Genomic DNA, 18431 nt, shown 5'->3' with positions numbered 1-18431 from the left:
AGGTGTCCTACTGTGTAGACTGTGTCACTGGCAGAGAAATTTCATTAGGGCTCTTGTTTTCTAACAGGGCAAAATGTATATTCTTGGAGCAGTTGGAGTCAAATTATTCAGATTATGTGGCTGAGTGCCCATTAAATCAACCCCTGTAGAATTTGTGCTGGGTCTTACTCAGGAAGTTGCTCAGAGACACAGTATCCCTGGTTTCATGGAGTCTGACTGGAGAATACAATTCACAGCCATTCGGTCTAAGTGTGGGCCCACAATCCATCCTGCCTGCCAAGCTGCAGGTGAGATAGAAACATGGGGTGGACACCTCAAACGCCAGCTCAGATCTCCCAAATAAAAACGCGTGGCTCAGTGGCCTGGGGTTCTACCCCAGGCTGTTCAACTTCTCAATAGTCGCTCCATTTATGGTACCGGGTCCTCCATCACACACCTCGGTGGAGGACAGGTTGGGGGGGAAATGGTGACCAGTATCTATTTCATGGCGTTATCATGAAGGTTATCTGAGATAGTGCAGGGAAAGCTCTTAGCCACCTCCTGGCACATGCCAACCCATCAGCTGGTGCCATTGTTGTCACCATCTCCAGGCCCACTCACATGCTGCTCTTCTCCTCCAAGCTGGGAGACCCTGGTGTTTCTCCCTTCCTTCAAGGTGGGGTGGTTAACAACATCTCCACCCCACCCCTGAAAACCATCTTTCCAGCTCTCGTCCCATGGGAAACAGTCAGTACTGCCTCCTGACCCACAAGCTGGTCAGTGATTAGCCCCTGGGCTGGGTCAGGCTCTCCACGAGCCCCAACAGGCATGGAAGTGAAGGGACTGGGACACAGCCTTTGGAAGAGGGAACCTTGCTCCTAAGGCACAGTGGCATGGAAAGCAGTGTCTCACAGCGAGGCATGATATGGGCTTGGCAGGCCCATGCAGGAAGGAGAGTTGGTGCCAGTCAGAGAGGAGACCGTGCCTTGCATCCTGTGGCACGATGTTACTGGTGGAATCCCACCTGGGTGGAGGGAAGCAAGCTGCACCTGGAAAGTCTCAGTGTCTAGATGTGACACTCAGAAGTGTTCATTTTTGTTCTTCCTGACCATTGTATTTAACTTGTGATGCCCATTAGTCAGCACCTCCCCTATGACACTACTGGTCTGTGGTAGATTCATTTGACCGGCTCCTCCCAGGAGGCCTACAGCCCTCCTCACGGAAACTTTTATAAAAATAGCTGGCTTTGCTCTAAGTGGATGCCACATCAGATCACTGCCCTGACAGAGGGAAAAAATGGAACAATCAAGGAACTATCTTTGCCTATATAATTAACCAGCTTATCAACTGTGACTCCGTGTCAGGCTCTGGGCCAACAAGGCAATGGAGATCCAAATTAATAGCTCCCACAGCCCCTGCCAATGGCTGGCAGGAAATACTGTGCCTCCCAGAGGAGGATATAGCCTTTGGTATAAAACCCACAAAAGCCACGGATATCATCCTTGAATCACGTCATTCACAGGATGACGTGAATTAATAAGACCTACCTTTGTGGAACATCTTAACCTGCTTCAAACTGAAAAAGGAAGCATCTCAACCTCTCATTATATAAAAAGCTAATATGAGATGGAAAGGCAGGAGGGATAGAAGGTAAAACGAAAACAGAGACAAGGGAAATACATTTCACATTGTAGCAGCCAGTTAAATATTTGGAAAGAGTGATCTCTTAGCTGTTTGGGGAAAATCCCCCTGCCTGGTGGCCGTGGGCCCTCATGGGCATGGGACCAGGCATCTTACTTTACCAGCCCTTCACTGTTGCTGAGATAGATGAACCCCCAGACCCATTCTTTCATCTTGTACTGGATAATGGCCGTTTGTGCCCATCTGTTCCCAATGAATAGAAAGGGTCAAGGGGTGGACTCTAGCAGGAGATGCTGGGATAGTCACGGCCAGTAAGCTGGGGCAGGGGAGTTTGGCCTTTTGGGTGTTTGGAGTATTTCCTTCCTCTGTGAACACCTGGACTTGCTGTATAGGTGCTAGAAGAGCACTGTGCTCTCAGTCTCGTGAGGGTCCCTTCTTACGGAAAGTGTGTAAGAGTTACAAGCAGAGGGCATACACGTCTAAGATATTTCTTCAGTTTTTTTTTTAAAAATAAATTTATTTATTTATTTATTTTTGGCTGTGTTGGGTCTTCGTTGCTGCGCGCGGGCTTTCTCTAGTTGCGGCAAGCAGGGCCTACTCTTCGTTGCGGTGCACAGGCTTCTCATTGCAGTGGCTTCTCTTGTTGCGGAGCACGGGCTCTAGAGCGCAGGCTCAGTAGTTGTGGCTCGCGGGCTTAGCTGCTCCGCGGCATGTGGGATCTTCCTGGACCAGGGCTCAAACCTGTGTTCCCTGCATTGGCAGGCGGATTCTTAACCACTGCGCCACCAGAGAAGTCCCCTTTCTTCAGTTTTTGTATTTTGCTCTGTGTCATCAGAATTTGTACACGCTTTCTAGTTTAGCATATTTCTACTACGACTATAGGAATCCCATCTTTCAATGCCCCAAATGAGAAAGGGACCATTGTATTGAATGTCCTTTCTGCTAACCGCCCAGGTGTAAGAGAGAGAGAAGCAGGTTTAGGAAAGAGGAATGACAAGCTCATGCTCATGGAACTTGACCAGGGAGGAGCCTCTCTTTTTAGTCACTGCTTGGACACATGAAGAGATGTGATGAAAAAGACCTTATCTATGAAGAGCCAAGAGGTGAGAGCAGGCAAAACTGTGAGAAGAAAATAAGGGGACTGTTGAACGTCCCTTCTGACGAGGTCTGCCTCTTACAGTTCTGAGTGTTTCACTCACCCCTTGTAAAAATATCCTCTTCATTATATCAGAGTCTGGCAAGGAGAAAGGACTCTCTACCACTCAGACCAAGAATTCCCCTGAAACAGGAGTGACCCCAGAGAACTGAAGCCAGAAACAGGTAAGGGGTTGCCTCTGAGGAATGGGACAGGGATGGGAGAGGTGGAGCAGCCTTCTCATTATAAATCCTTCTAAGTGCTTCTGTTTTGTTTTGATTGGAAGGGGGGAAAGATACACGATACACACACACACACACACACACACACACACGTTGCTATATATATATAGCAACGCGCAGGCCTTTCTGTTTGTTTGTTTGCAGTTTCACATATTTATTTTTGGCAGGAAGGAAATCATTGCAAACCTCTTGACTGACAATGTTCGCCCCCTGGAAACGTGCACATTCCACATGTAGTATTTCCCCAGTGATGCTGGATTGTTTATCACATTCAAATGTCCAACAGAAAACCATGACTACCCAGATACCGGCATCTCCACCACTTGGTGGGTGGTGGTGTTAGTCTACAGAGAAGCTCCCTGGAGAATGGAACAGGAACAGACACTATCAAATTTACAGTAAAATAGGAACAGAGGCAGCCACTTGATTTTGCACAGGTAAAGGCAAGCACTTCAAACCATCCACTCTTCTCAAACCCTGGCATGCCAACTGTCCATCACAGCACCTTTAAAAGCAGAGGCACAAACATCACAAGTGTTTGACCATAGGGCTGTGTGGTTCTGGATTTCTTGAGAAAGCCATCTTTAATATACAGCGTTGTAAAATGTTGCCAAGTTATAGATTTACAGATTTCCTTTTTATACAACAAGTTCAAATGCTGCAACTGTGACAAGTCTGTGTCATTAGATATATATATATTCCTTGCCTCGCCCTGCTCTGGACCCAGCACCCCAGCCCTGGCTCAGTTCCAGGCCTCACTGTACCACCCCAGTGAGATCATCTCCTCAGGAAACAGGCCACAGGGAGTCAAGTGACACGCTGAGATCACACAGCTGGATGGGGCTCAGCCAGGACCCCTGAGGTCCTCCAGCTCTTGTTCTTTCCCTGGGGTCTCATCCCAACCCACCCAGCCTCCCAACAGCCCAGCCTGTGGCTCTCAGCCAAATTGCACCTGAAAAGAACACTTGGTTTCTGGGGGCCAGGATCACTGTTGACTGCCCTTCCATGAGCAGGGGAGCAACACAGGGTCTCATGGCCTGGAGGAGGAGAGCAGTGTGTCAAGACAGCCCTGAGATGGGACCTGTGACAGCGATGACACCTGCCAGCCTGATGGTGCCAGCCTCTCTGCCAAACACCTCACCTGCATTCGCTCATTGAATCCCCATCAATATTTATTTATGAGGTAGGTACTATTACCCACCGTTTTACAGATGAGGAAACCAGTTAACTTTCAGAGCCAGGACTGAATCTAGACCTTTGGGCTCTAAGCTCCGGGTTCATTTCAAGACACACAGCCTATTAAATCCTTGTTTGAGAGATCAGGGCACATGAAGATGTCAAGGCTCTAAGGTGCAGTGTAGGGAATGTCTTGGAACAAGTTTGGCTGCTCCTGGATGTGTTGTGCCTCCTGGCTTCTCTCTGGGCACCAAGAGAAACCAAGAGAGGAGGGGGAGGAGAGAGGAGAGGACTGATGAGGAAGGGGGAAGGGGAGGGGAGAGGGAGCAGGAAAGGGGGGAAGGAGGGGAGGAAGAGGTTAGAAGTGGGCAGAGGCAGAGGAGCAGGTACAGTCCGGTCTGCCCTTCACTGGGGCTTGATGAGGCCCCCTGCCAGGGCAGCTGCAAGCCCATCCCTGTGGAGGCTGCCCATGGTGGCAGGTGTTCTGCTCAGGATAAACCAGATGATGCCACAAACGTTTAGTTTATAATCGAGGCAGCACACAAGCCTCCAACAGAGTGAGTGGGGCACAGTGTGGATCTCCACCCAAAAGAGCAAATTGCAAAAAAGCTGGTGTAGTATAAGCCTCTTTTGTAAAATGAATAACCTAAAAGAGTATTCACTGATGAAAAATGTCTGGAGAAAAATTCCACAAGCTCAGTGGTGGTCATATCTGGAAGGCTCAGATTAGAGGGATTTTTAACTTCCTGTGTTTTGTATATTTCTATAATGTTTAAATGTTTGCTGATGCATGTGTAATACTTTGGTAATCAGAATGACAAAAAAATGTTTTTAAAGAGAAGGGGTACCCCCCACCCTTCATCCATCATGGTCCCCAAACTTCCAAAACAACCAGCATGTGCTGGTAACTCCGCCTCTGTGTTACCAGGAAGTGTTTATGCATCATAAAGGATTTTGTCCTGAGTGTGTATGATTAATTATTAAGGAGATGTTGTCAATCCTGTCAGATAAGTTTAATGTTTAGTTTGAGGATTGAAATGTTAAAGGTTTTGTCCATTGACTTTGCACGCTGTTGCTTAGGTGTCAGTTAAAAAGCAATGGAGCCAAAGGGCAAGCTGTGATTTGGTTTTGTTTTCAAGACCACTTAGACCTGAAACACTTTTACTATTTATGGCACTACACTGCTTTCCTCATCTTCAAGCTCAGGAAAATAGGTTGCTGTTATAATTACTGATCCAGTGAGAAAAGGGAGACTGTGTAAGATGCAAAATGAACGATAAAACACATGATCCAAAAAACCGAGTAGCACTGATGGCAGGTGGAAAAGGAGGCCCCAGGAGGGGATATGGGGAGAGTGAGAGTAATAAAGCTGAGCTTCCTGGAAGAGGTGGGCCTGTTTGGGAGCAGGAAAGAGTGGAGAGGAAGGCGTCATTGAGGAGGAAGGCAGATTCAGTTATGAGGCAGGAGTTCCGCAGGCCAGGCCTAGAGTGGGGCCCACTTGCCCCGTTTCCTCTTTTCCCTGAGAGAGGCTGGGGTCCCTGCCCCGGCCGTGGTCCTGGGCTCTGGAGACCGTGCTGGACAGAGCCAGGTGGGAGGCCCAGCCAACTCCAACTCTGGACTCTGCCCAGGAATTTCCACTGAGATGAGAAGACAGGCCAAAGCGAAAGCAGGTTGGATCCAGCCCGTCCCCATGGAAACGCGCGCTTCTGTCTGTCCCTGAGAGGGACTTGTTGACCACAAATATGTGAGTAGGAAGGGGACCCTGCCCCTCTCCGTGCAGCTGTGTGTCTGTGTTTGCGTGTGTGCATGGGTGGCTGGGCTTTCCCAGGCTCTGCCTGTGTGTGTACTTCCCTACATGGGCCTGCTCATGTGTGCCCTTGCGTGTGTGCTCCTGGGTATGTGAGCTTAGCCAGGCTGGCGCTTGGACAGGGTAGGGTGCTACCCAAGGGGAAGAAAAAGAGAGGGGACAGGAGTGAAGAGAGATGGCGTCTTCGTTAGGGCTCTTATTTACAGATGAGTTTAGGCCTATGAACTGAGCTTTAGCAAAGAAAAAAAAAAAGAAAGAAAGAAAGAAAAAGAAAAAAAAAAAGGACTATATTGGCTCCTGTAATTGAAAAGTCCAGGGATAGTACTGGTTTCAGGTATAGTTGGATCCAGGGACTGGAATGTTGTCTTCAGGATATTGTCTCTCCATCTTTCAGAGATGGGAGAGTGTAATACAATGAAAATATCACTTAATGGCAATGGTTTTAACCTGTTGCGGTGAGTGATGAAAGCTAAGACCTGTCTTCAGAAAAATGCCTTTCAGATACATACACATGCTATGCATAATTCCTTCCTTTCCTTCTCTATGAAGTGGGCAGACCTTGCCCTGTTTCTGCCTGACCTCCCAGATTTACAAGGACTTGCCTCTCACAGGTTCAGGAGTGCAGGAAGCGGGGGCCTTCCTCTGTCACTGGGGCCCCTGGCACAATGAGGGTTGAGCTCTGGGACAGGAGAGGCTATGCCAAGCCACTGCTCCCCACTCCCCGCCTCCTCCCTTCCATCCTCTGCCCTTCGCCCAGCCCCTCATCTGGGTCCTGCCTGGCCTCCCCTTTCAGCTTTGGGCCCTGACTTTGTCTTTCAGCTGCAAGGTCTGGCGCATGGAGGACGACACACCGAGACTAAGAGAGTCCAGCTCTCTCACATCAGCGGCCGGTGGTTTGGAGAACATGGGGGCTGAGCTGTTGGAAAGCCTGGTCTGTCCCCTCCCCCACGCTGGTTTGGCCCCTCCTGGTGGGAGGGGCCTTTGTTCATCATCTTCCTCCCACCCCCACCTCCTCCTCACCTCTTTGCTTGAACACTTAGGACCCCCCAGTGTGTTGACCCCCTCCACACAGAGCAGCCCCCTTAATCACTCATTAAACATCTGTGCACACCTATCATGTGCCAGTATAGCCTGCCCTCGTCAGAAAGGTCAGGGAAGGGCTCACCCAGGAAGTAACATTTCAGCTGTGATCTAAATGATAAGGAGGAAGGGACTTCCCTGGCCATCCAGTGGTTAAGACTCTGTGCTTCCACTGAGGGGAGGGCGCGGGTTCGATCCTTGGTTGGGGAACTAGGATCCCACATGCCTCGCCGCACAGCCAAAAAAAAAAGAAATTAAAGGATAAGTAGGAGAACCTTCATGATGGGGGAGGATGGGGACTCTCTGGGGAGCTGGCAAGCTCATCCTTGCTCTGGAATGGCCAGGTTGAGGCCCTCCACCCAGAACTTTGGAGCCCAGAACTAGGGACCCACTTCCCTCCCAAACTCCCCTGAAGCACAAGTATCCCTCCTTCATGCAGACCATGAGTTCCCTGAGGGCAGGATGTGTCTAGCACAGAGCCTAGCACACAGTAGGTGCTCAAATTTTGGAATTTAAGTTCCCTCTGGTTACTTCCTGTGCCCAGTCCCCACCCCAGCCCACTCCCGAGGTGACTGTGGGCACACTGGTGGCAGCCTGGGTCTCTCCGCACTCCAGGCCCCCAGCTGTAGTTCTCACGTGAGGCGGGAGGCACACTCCGGTCCATCTCTGGTGGCTTTAGGAGGAAGGCCGGGACCCTGGAACAGTGACTCAAGCCCTGCAGGAGTCAGGGACAGCGGGAGCAAGGCTGGCCCGGAGCCCTCCTCAGGATGGTAGGTCGTCTCCGGGAAGAATGTGGGCTGGCCTGGGGAGGAGGCCCCTGTGGGGAGGAGGGATGGGGACCCTGGCCTCCTGACAGGGAAGGGTCTCCCTGGACCTTTGCTGAAGAAAAGAGTAAACGTGTTTTAGCCAACAAATGAGTTCTGCTGACCTCTGCCTCAGAGGTGAGCCAGGCCAGAGGTTCCCAATCTGCTTTGAAGCAGCCAGAATGAAAATCCCATGGGGGACACCAATTTATACTGAGGGGCCTGCTCTGGTTGAAGTTGGATGGGGGCCCTGAACCAGCCTGGTCCCCTCTTTACTCCCCATCTGCCTTCTAGCCCATTCGGTCTCTGGGGCACCTCAGGGAACCTTGAAGCTTAGTTTGAAAACCCCTAGACTGGGCCAGGCCCCTCCTTTCACATGGGGAGGCTGAAGCCCAGAGAGGGAGAGAGATGGACCCAGGTCACACAGGCAGCAAATCGAGCCTAGAGCTTGGCCTCCTGACACCCAGGCCTACTGGGGGGTTCCTGACTGGCCAGATCCTCAGCTAATGAGAGCGTGTTGCCAAAAACTTGGCTTCTGTGCACCAGTGCCAAATCGAATCTCGGAGACAGAGTTTTGGGTGAAGTAGAAAAGCATAGCTTTATTGCTTTGCCAGGCAAAGGGAGACACAGCCGGCTCCCGCCCTCGAAAACTGTGTGTCCCCACCCAGGAGGATTTGGTGAGGATTTTTATAACAATGGTTCAAGGGTGGGGTTGCTGACAAGACTAGGGTGTGTGCAGGGCCTGTACCCCTTTAATTTTGTTTCAGGTAATCTTCTTGATGAGCTTCTCTGGTTCCTTTAATCTGGCCTCAGGTGGTCTTTTCTGGAATGAAGAATGCTGACATTTCCCATGTGTTGGGTTTTAGCTCTGTAAAGAGCTCAAAGATATTGTTATGTGTTTCCCTTGAAGGGGACCCAGGACCCTGCCCCAAGGCTGCACTATTGTTTGTTGGCTGCTCCTCCCTTGTCTCTGCATCCCTTCCCTTCCCTGATTAACAACTGTTTGAATCTGCCCTTTGGGACTCAGGGAAGGTCATGGAGGCTGGAATCTGTTCCCTACAAACAAGAAACGGGGGGACATAGGCTTCTGTGCCCAGAAGCCCCATAGGGTCCTGCTCGGTCTCAAGCATTCAGCTGGGTGGGGTTGCAGATTCCATCTGTCTGCCTTGGGACGAGATTGAGGGAAAATGCCTCACTTAGGAGGTGGCCGGTGGGGACAGAGAGAGGGGAGAGAGTTTCCTTTAAAAAGTGACTGGTGGCTGAATGAGTGTGAGTGAGCATCTCCTACGTGCTCAGCCAGGGGAACCTCAGAGGTATTCAGGTACCAGCCTTTCCTCCAGGGACAGACAAGTGACCAAGTGACCAGACAAGAATTGGCATTTGCACTGGGTCCGGAAGGCAGTGGGGCTGTGTGATGGCTGCCAGTGGACTGTTCACACTTCCTCTCTCTGGGAGGTGCTGTTGACTCAGAGGATAATGTCCCACAGGAGTAAATGCAGAGCTGGGAGCCTCCCCACTTTGCTCCTCAGACAGTTGGAAATGGGACAGGGGAGGGGAGGCAGCCATCGTGGTTTGTGCATTTCTGTATGTTGGTAAGGTTCTTCCTTATTGTCTCAGTTTATTCCTTCCCAAACCCGGGAGGCAGGATTATCACTTGGGTAGTGGTGCTGCTTCAGGCTGAGACACAGCTGGTACAGACAGAGGCCGGAAGGAGTGGACGGCCTGAGCCATTCCTTAGTTTACTCTGGGCTAGGGTTGCCCTGTAACCCTGTGGGATGTCAAGGCCAGTGCCTGGCTTGCCCCATGTTGCCATTTTACTGGGGACGTACCTGAGTGGCTTCTACCTGGAGGTGTTGAGAATCCCCACAGGGGTGGGAGTCTGGGGGCGCCACTTGTAGACCCTGCTGGTCTTCTCCCCAGGAGGAGGCTGCAGCCAGCCCTGAGGGTGAGACGCTTCTGCAGAGGGCACGCACAGCTGTTTCGATGGATCTGCACAGGCCTGCTATGTACTGGTGAGCTTGGGGCCCAGCCCCACCAGGGAGACAGTCACTCCTGCTTAGCCCCATGGTTCCCACCACCCAGGTTTCAGCCACCTCCACCCCAGCTATCCATGTCTCAGGGCAGGGTCATTCACTTACCCAATAACTCAACAAAGGTTTGTTGAGCACCAACTCAGGGCCAGCTCTTGTTCCAGAAACTGGGGAATGAGAATTGAACCAGACCAGATCTCGTTCCCAAGGTACTCTCTGATCAGTAAGGGAGAGGGGAACAAATATTTCCACATAATGCCGAGAGCCATCTGGGAACACCAAGGAAGGATGTGGGGGTGATCAGGGAGGACTTCCAGGAGGAGGTAACATTCCAGTCTCACAGGTTGAACAGGAGTTAACCAGGTAAAAGGGGAAGGACAATAGGAGTGAGAAGGCAGAGGAACACATGAGCAAAGGTGAAAACCTGCAGTATGTGGGCAGGCAGCTGATAAACATTCAGGTGTGGCTGGAGGGTAAAGTTCTAGACCAGGAGTGCCAGAGGATGAGGCTGGAGGGATGAGAAGGGGCCAGGTATTGGGAGGGAGTTGGAGAAACTTGGATTTTACCTCCAAGGCCAGAGAGAGCCATTGAAGGATTTAAACCGGGAAGTGTCAAGTTTGGATTCACATTGTGGAAACCCAGAAGAGGCAGGCGGGAAAGACGGGAGAAGGAGATGTTGAGGACCACATTCCATATGGGAGAAGATGAAGTGCTGGAGGATGGAAGGGGGTGGATTTGAGAAATCTTCGAGAAGCCACACCAGCCAGACTTGGGAGCTGATCACCTGTGCAGGATGAAGGAGGCCCTGGAATCCAGGATGCCTCAGGGTTCTGCTTGGACCACGGGGGTGGGTGATGCTGCCCGCCAGAGCCAGGGAACAGGAGTGGAGGAGGGGGTCTCAGCAGGGAGGGGGATGGCGAGTTGTTTCGGACAGTGTGTTGGAGGTAACCGCTGCCAGGCCCTCCAGAAGGAGAAGAGGTTTCCCAGGGGTGCTTGGAGAATGAATTGAGAGGTGGTTCACGGATGGAAACCTGGGGACCAGCCACACGGAAGGAGTTAGAGAGGAAGAGGAGTCCTGAGACAGCCTGAGAAGGCGTGCAGGTGGGGGCAGCAGCAGGACACCAGGAGCAGAGTCGGTGCAGAAGCCCAGGGAGCAAAGGGTTTCAAGAAGGAGGGGAAGATCACCAGCATCTCTGCGGTAAGGGGACCAGCGGGCCAAGGATGGAGCAGTGTCCGTGGGATTTAGGGGCAAGGAAGTCATGGTGACTTAGGGTGGACTTGCAAAAGCTGGATGGAGAACAGGAGGAGAGACAGTGTAGACAGTAAGTCTAAACAGCTCTTGCGGGAAATTTTTTAACGAGAACTGGGCGGGAATATTAAAAGAAGGGTGTGGCAGTGTCAAGGAAGGGGGTGTGTTTGTGAAGGGAGACACTTTGACTGTGTTTATGAGCTGAGGCAGGGAGTTTGTAGAAAGAAGGGGAAGAGCGAGGAGGTGGAGATGACCGGTGGAGCAAGGTCCCCTGGGCACGGGAAAGGAAGGGTCCAGGGCCCAGGCGGAGAGGCGGGTCCTCACAGCTGGAGGCTCGATTTGGCTTGGCAGGTGGGAGATCGACAGGGGAGGTGGGTGTGGATGCAGAGGCCTTTGTGGGGACTACACAGGGGAGAGGACATGGAGGCATGACAGCAGGGGCCCCAGTCTTCATGATGAAATCAAAAGCAGGATGCCCTGCTTAGATGGGGCTGGTTCATGGCCCTGGCAGCTTCCTCCTCGAGATGTCGGACACCGCGAAGTCTTCCTTTGGCAGGAGCTGAGCAGGGCCGTCTTGGTTCCCCTTGTGTCCACCTTCACTCAGACTCAGATTTGTTTCTCTTGAAGAAATGATTGAATTCCTTCTAGCAGATAATGGAAATGACCTACCATATCCTATTTCCACTTTTGTCTTGGCTGTCAGGAACTCAGTCTCAATCATTAAATCCTCCCTTACTTTCTCCATGTTTGGGATTTTGAATTCCTCCAGCTCTTTGATATCTTTATTGTATCACGTCTTCTACGCAAGGCTCTTCACGTACTTCCTGAAGTAGGTGTGGTAGAGAAATGAAGCTCATGTTCTCAGCACTTAGTCTGAGCCGTAGCAATGGCTTCCTCGCCTTAGGTGGGCTTTCTCCATGGATGCAAAGATAACACTGGAGGCTGACTGACACGGAGGGCCTCAGCGTCCCCAATCTCAGAAGAGTGTACCTCTTGCCCATATTTCCAGCCAAGTCCCTGGAGGCCTTTGATGGGCCTAGCGTGGGTCATGTGCCCATCCCTGGGCCCAGGGGATGCTGTGGTCTCCCACCCCTGAAGTGGGTCAGACACTGCGGGACCACATGGGCTAAGAGTAGGGAGGGGTGCCCAAAAGGAACAGAAAATCCTATCACCGGAGAGGTGAATGGATCCTAGAAGGATGAAAATACTTCCTAATACATGTTTCTCCCGTGTCCTGCCTGGAGGACTTGTCCACACAGCGCCCCCTCTCCTGCACGATGTGCCAGTTCCTGCTGGCCACAGACAGACCCAGGTTGGAATTCCAGTCCAATTTCCTCCCTGTGTGAGTCACTTCACTTCTCATCTCTAAATGGGGATCACCACAGTACCGACCCGTGAAATGGGTGTGAGGAGTAATTCTGGCAGTGCTATAAATAGTGCTGACCTTGGAGCCTGTCTCCCACCAGCTCCCCCTCCTCTGACTTCCCACAGCCCTATGCCTGCATCCCTGGCACTGCCCTGCAGAGCCTCACCTGTGTGCTTCTAACTAACCCCCATACAGGTGTCCCAGCCCACAAACTTCTGTGTGAGAGAAAGGTAACTTTATTTTCCGTAACTCGACTTATGGAAAATAAAGTTTCTATTTCAATTTCATTATTCCAAGTGAGGCATAGGAACTGAACATCTGTCAGTTTGGAATATCCCTTCACCTCTTTCCTCAGGAGTCCCTGGGGGTGATTATCCACGATCAGTTCTCAAGTGTCTGCTAACCTGTCCACTTCCCCAACTGGTCCTGGGTTCTCTGCCACTGCAAGTAGCCATGGAGACACCCCCATCTCCATCGTAGGCCTATTCTGGTCTCCTTTCTCTCTGAGCCACTCATAGAGATCATTTCCTCTGCTTCGGTGCCTGCTGAGGTGTGCGGAACCTCAGAAGCCTTCTGTGACTCTGCCTGCCCATGCATTCCATGCGCATTCCTCTCTGTGACATATTGCTGCCTCCCTGGGGCAGGACGCCTTTGCTTGCAATGCCACAAACATGCCTGGGCTTTTGCCACCTCCCCTGGCTCAGAGTCCTTTTCTCTGGGACCCACGGGTATCCTCTAACTCGTTTGGCAGCAGAGGGGGAGGGGGAGGGATTACACTTGCTCAAAATGTTCCATCCCACATTTTTTATCCAATGGAAAGGTTATAAGTCCTTTCCGTTCTTCAAGGGCTCTGGCTCTTGAAATTCATAAGCCAGGGAGAGATAGTTCCCCTCTGCTATCTGCTATCATATTCCTCTCTTGAGGTATAGCACAGACTGGCCTAGCTGCTCAAATGGGGAGAAGGGCAAAGGGGGAAAAGGAAATTCCAGGAAGAAAAATGGTCACTGATGAATATTCAGAACAGGATCCTGACACACACAAGTGAATGCCTTCCTGGAGCAACTGACTTATCCATCTCTGTCCTCCTCGGAACCTAGTGTGGCTCTGGAACATAGCAGGCGCTCCGTTGATGCTCAGAGATTCATGCTGTCTTGCCTCCTCCTTAAACATCTCCCTCAGCACTTTATAGTTTGCAAAGCCCTTTTACACACATTCTGTCAATTAACTTCATAATGACCCTCTGACAAAATAGAGACAATGGTGCTCATTTCCAGACGAAGAAGCTAAGGCTCAGAGAGCTCTGGCTGGAGTAAGGTGGAGCTGGAGGATAGGGCTGCGGGGTCCTGCAGACGCCAGTGTCATTATGGATGACCCTGTCTCTGTTTCATCCTCCACCTACTCCCAGCATTTGCTGCCTTCCTGCTGATTGCCTGCCTCCTGGATTTCCAGAGGGCCCTGGCATTGTTTGTCCTCACCTGTGTGGACCTTGTCTTCCTGGCCCACAGCCTGCTGAAGAGGCTGCTGGGGCCAAAGCTGCTGAGGTGTGTCAAGCCTCTGGGGCATCCCCGCCTGAACCTCTGGTTTAAGAGGTAAGTGAGGCCCCAGGGGAGTATGGGGGTGGGCAGGCACATTGGCAGAGGGCCTCTGAGTCAGCTGCGGGGTCACAGCCAGGGCTGGGTGGGGAGGTCCTTTGTCCTTGTCGCACCAGAGGGCTCCTGGGCCATGGGGAGCACATGTTACTTGCCTGCCTCCTGGGAGCCCCGGAGCAGGTGTTGCTGGGTGGCTTCAGAGGCATCTTTGTGCCATCTTTGTGGCATTTCGCCAGTTCCCACCTGATTCTCTGCTCCAGTTAAAACAGGTGACTATGATACCTGAGGACAGGAATCAACAGTTCTCTAAATTCAGATATCGCAGCCCATTCAAGCAGGGAGGGCCCATATCAGTGCCTCCTATCAGATCACCTGGAGCATGCGTGAGACATACAGCTGCAGGGGACCACCCCTGGAGTCTGATTCAGCAGTCTGAATTGAGGTCCAGGAATCAATTTTTTTTTTAACTTTTTATTTTATATTGGAGTATAGTTGATTAACAATGTTATGATAGTTTCAGGTGTACAGCAAAGTGATTCAGTTAAACATATACATGTATCTATTCTTATTGAAATTCTTTTCCCTTTAGTTAATATTTTTAGTTAGCCACCAGGGGATTCTGATGTAGCCAGCCATGTTCCTGAACACAGTTTGGGATCCCCTGGTTTTTAAACTGGGTTCCTTAGAGCTCTGGAAACCTTGGAGGTACCGTAGGGCAGGTGAGGGAGATTGGAGAGGGGAACATCAGACACCCTGCCTCCCAATCTCCATTTCAACCAGACAGCTCTATTTTATCTGTTTTATAAACAGGTTTGCAAAAAAAAAAAGAAAAAATTTAGCTGGAAAAAAATGTTTCTATGGCTTAAAAAAGGTACTCTTTTTTTTGTTGATGAAGAAACTGGTGCCCAAAGATAATCAATGACTAAGCCAGGCAGGTGTAGGGAATAATGGTGTTTCCCAAAGTGAGACCCCCATACCACAGCAAAATGCTTTGAGCCAGCCTATAAACAAATTTTTAGTTTTATTTATAAATAGATTTGTTTTTACATTTGCCTTCTCTTTATTAAATAGATTTATAAAAGGATTTATTTTTACAGTCATCTTCTGTTTATGACAAATCACTGATACTGGTTTTCCATTTGAGGTATTGTTATAAAGTTTCCTTTAAAAAAATACATGCAGGTAGGGAGTTCCCTGGTGGTCTAGTGGTTAGGATTTGGCGCTTTCACCGCCATGGCCCCAGGTTCAGTCCCCAGTTGGGGAACTGAGATCCCGCAAGCCGCGTGGCATGGCCAAGGAAAAAAAGAAAAATACATGCAGATAAACTAGGTTGTATAAAAACTAAAATTTTTTGATTCAGAGGACACCATCAACAAAGTGAAAAGACAACCCACAGAATGGGAGAAAATATTTGCAAATGATATACCAAAAAAAAAAAAAAAATCACAGCAAGATACCACTTCCCATCTACTAGGATGGCTATAACAAAAAAGATAAATGATAGCAAGAGTTGGCAAAAAATTTGAAACCCTCATACACTCCTGAAAGAAATGTAAGATGGAAATGTAAGTGGAAATGTAAGATGGGAATGTAAGTGGAAATGTAAGATGATGCAGCTGCAATAGAAAACAATGTCAGTTCCTCAAAATGTTATACGTGGAGTTACCATACCCAGCATTTCCACTCCTAGGTATATACCTAAGAGAAATGAAAACATATATCCAAAAACTTATATGCAAATGTTCATAGCATCATTATTCATAATAGCCAAAGTGGAAACAACCCAAATGCCCATCAACCATTAAATGGCTGAATAAATTGTGTCTATACATATAATGGAATATTATTTGGCCATAAAAAGAAGGTAGTACTGATAAATGCTACAATAATGACAAAGCTTGAAAACATGCTAAGTAAAAGATGCCAGTCACAAATAACCATATACTGTATGATTCCATTTATATGAAATGTCCAGAATAGGAAAATCTATAGAGACAGTAGAGTAGTGATTTTTTAAAAATATTTATTTATTTATTTGGTTGTGCCGGGTCTTAGTTGCGGAAGGTGGGCTCCTTAGTTGCGGCTCATGGGCTCCTTAGTTGTGGCATACGAACTCTTAGTTGCTCATGCATGTGGGGTCTAGTTCCCCGACCAGGGATTGAACCCGGGCCCCCTGCATTGGGAGCTTGGAGTCTTAACCACTGCACCACCAGGGAAGTGCCGATTAGTGACTGACTAGGGCTGGAGGGGGATGGGAAGATGGGGGTGGTGGGTAGAGGTGTGGGGTTTCTCTTTGGGCTGATGAAAATGTTCTAAAGTTGATTGCAGTGATGGTTGTACAACCCTGTAAATATACTAAAAACCATTGAACCATACTCTTTTTTTAAAAAATTAATTAATTAATTTTCATTTTTGGCTGCGTTGGGTCTTTGTTGCTGCACCTAGGCTTTCTCTAGTTGCAGCGAGCAGGGGTTACTCTTCATTGAGGTGTGCAGGCTTCTCATGGCGGTGGCTTCTCTTGTTGCGGAGCATGGGCTCTAGGCGGATGGGCTTCAGTAGTTGTGGCACGCGGGCTTCAGTAGTTGTGGCTCGTGGGCTCTAGAGTGCAGGCTCAGTAGCTGTGACACACAGGTTTAGTTGCTCCGCGGCCTGTGGGATCTTCCCGGAACAGGGCTCGAACCCATGTCCCCTGCATTGGCAGGCGGATTCTTAACCACTGCGCCACCAGGGAAGCTCTGAACCATACTCCTTAAATGGGAAAATTGTATAGTATGTGAATTTTGTCTCAATAAACTGTTTTTAAAATACATGCATTTGATTTCGGCTTCCAAAATCAGGTCAAGATGGAGTAACAGAGACCAGCTTTATCCTCTCACTTGAAGCAACTAAAAAACCAGAACAAATAGTATATGGCTCTTAAGAAATTGGGCATCAAGCAACAAAGGACAGTGATCCTTGAGAAATAGGAAACAAATGAGATGAGCTCTATGATTGCCCCAACTTACTGCATTGAGGGGGTTTCCAGGCCACAGTGCAGGAAAGGGGCATTAAGGTGGGGCCAGTAGATTTCCTGAGTTGAAGAGACAGAGCTTGGACTTCAGGAAAGCCAAGGTGGCTAGAGTTCACAATGCAGAGTACCAGAGGGGAGAGATCTGCTCCCGGGATCTGCAGAGGGTTCTCCTCCAGTATTCAACTGAGTTCTGATCAGTGAATACGTATGAGGAAACTATGCAAGGCCTAGAAAAGAACCACTGAAAAGGATTAGAGAACAGTGCCCAGAGATCACACAGGGTCAGGAATAGTGTTTGCTCTCAATAGTCAGAGTGGAAAAGCTCATGATTCACCAGATATTGTTTAGAGTACTAAGAAAGATCTTGGGTCAGTAATAGGGAAAAATTAACCATAGAATAAACCCTGCTCAGGCTCTACCTAACAAATTTTTAAAAAACTTGAAAGAGTCAAACAGAGCATCAGTTAACCATGGCACATTAAGTAGGCAAACAGACAAGTAATTGAAATCTCCAAAGGAGAAGGAGGGAAGAAAAAATACTTTAAGAAATTATATCCAAGAAATTCCAAATCTGATGAAAATTATAAACCCAAACATCCAAGAAACTCTACAAACCTACATCACAAGAACATGAAGAAAACCACACCAAAGCACATCATAATCAGAGAAAGCATTTGACAAAATTCCACTCCCATTTCTGATAAAAATTCTGAGCAAACTAGGAATCGAAGGGAACGTCCCCAATCTGATAAAGGCCAGCTACCAAAAGTCTACAGCTAACCTCATACTTAATTGGGAAAGACTGAGTGCTTACCCACTGAAATCAAGAACAAGGTAGGAATGTCCATTCTCACCACTTTTGTTCAGCATTGTACTGGAGGTTCTAGCTTGTGCAGTCGGGTAGGAAAAAGAAATAAAAGGCATGTAGATTAGAAAGGAAGAAGTAAAGCTGTCTTTATTCACAGACAACAGGACTGTCTACATAGAAAATCCTATGGAATCTACAAAAAAACTAGTATAACTAATAAGTGAGTTTAGCAAGTTTGAAGGATACAAGCTCAACATACAAAAAACAAAAGTATTTCTATATACTAACAACAAACAATCATAAATTAAAATTATAAATGTTATTTAGAATAGCATAAAACATATGAAACACTTAAGGATAAATCTGACAAAAGACCTGCAAACCTGTGCATGGAAAACTACAAAACATTGCTGAGAGAAATTAAAGAAGACAAATAAATGGAGCAAAATACCAAGTTCATGGATTGAAAGAGTCAATATTTTTAATATATCAATTCTCCTCAAATTAATCTATAGA

At 48.8% G+C, this 18431-nt stretch overlaps 1 protein-coding gene across 1 annotated transcript in view; it reads left to right on the top strand.

Moving 5' to 3' along the window:
• Positions 1 to 18431, top strand: part of SLC28A1 (solute carrier family 28 member 1) — a 73736-nt gene that overhangs the window by 5652 nt on the left and 49653 nt on the right. Inside the window, 8 exon segments of the mRNA XM_061179888.1 lie at positions 2852 to 2940; positions 4011 to 4180; positions 5802 to 5917; positions 6800 to 6911; positions 7740 to 7757; positions 7760 to 7830; positions 9784 to 9875; positions 13914 to 14097. Coding sequence (XP_061035871.1) covers positions 6816 to 6911; positions 7740 to 7757; positions 7760 to 7830; positions 9784 to 9875; positions 13914 to 14097 — 461 coding nt within the window. The 5' untranslated portion in view covers positions 2852 to 2940; positions 4011 to 4180; positions 5802 to 5917; positions 6800 to 6815.

Source organism: Eubalaena glacialis, chromosome 2 (genome assembly GCF_028564815.1).
Source record: "Eubalaena glacialis isolate mEubGla1 chromosome 2, mEubGla1.1.hap2.+ XY, whole genome shotgun sequence".
In the NCBI taxonomy this organism is placed as follows: domain Eukaryota; kingdom Metazoa; phylum Chordata; class Mammalia; order Artiodactyla; family Balaenidae; genus Eubalaena; species Eubalaena glacialis.
Note: the sequence above shows the minus strand (reverse complement) of the source record. Positions and strands in the feature narration are given on the sequence as shown.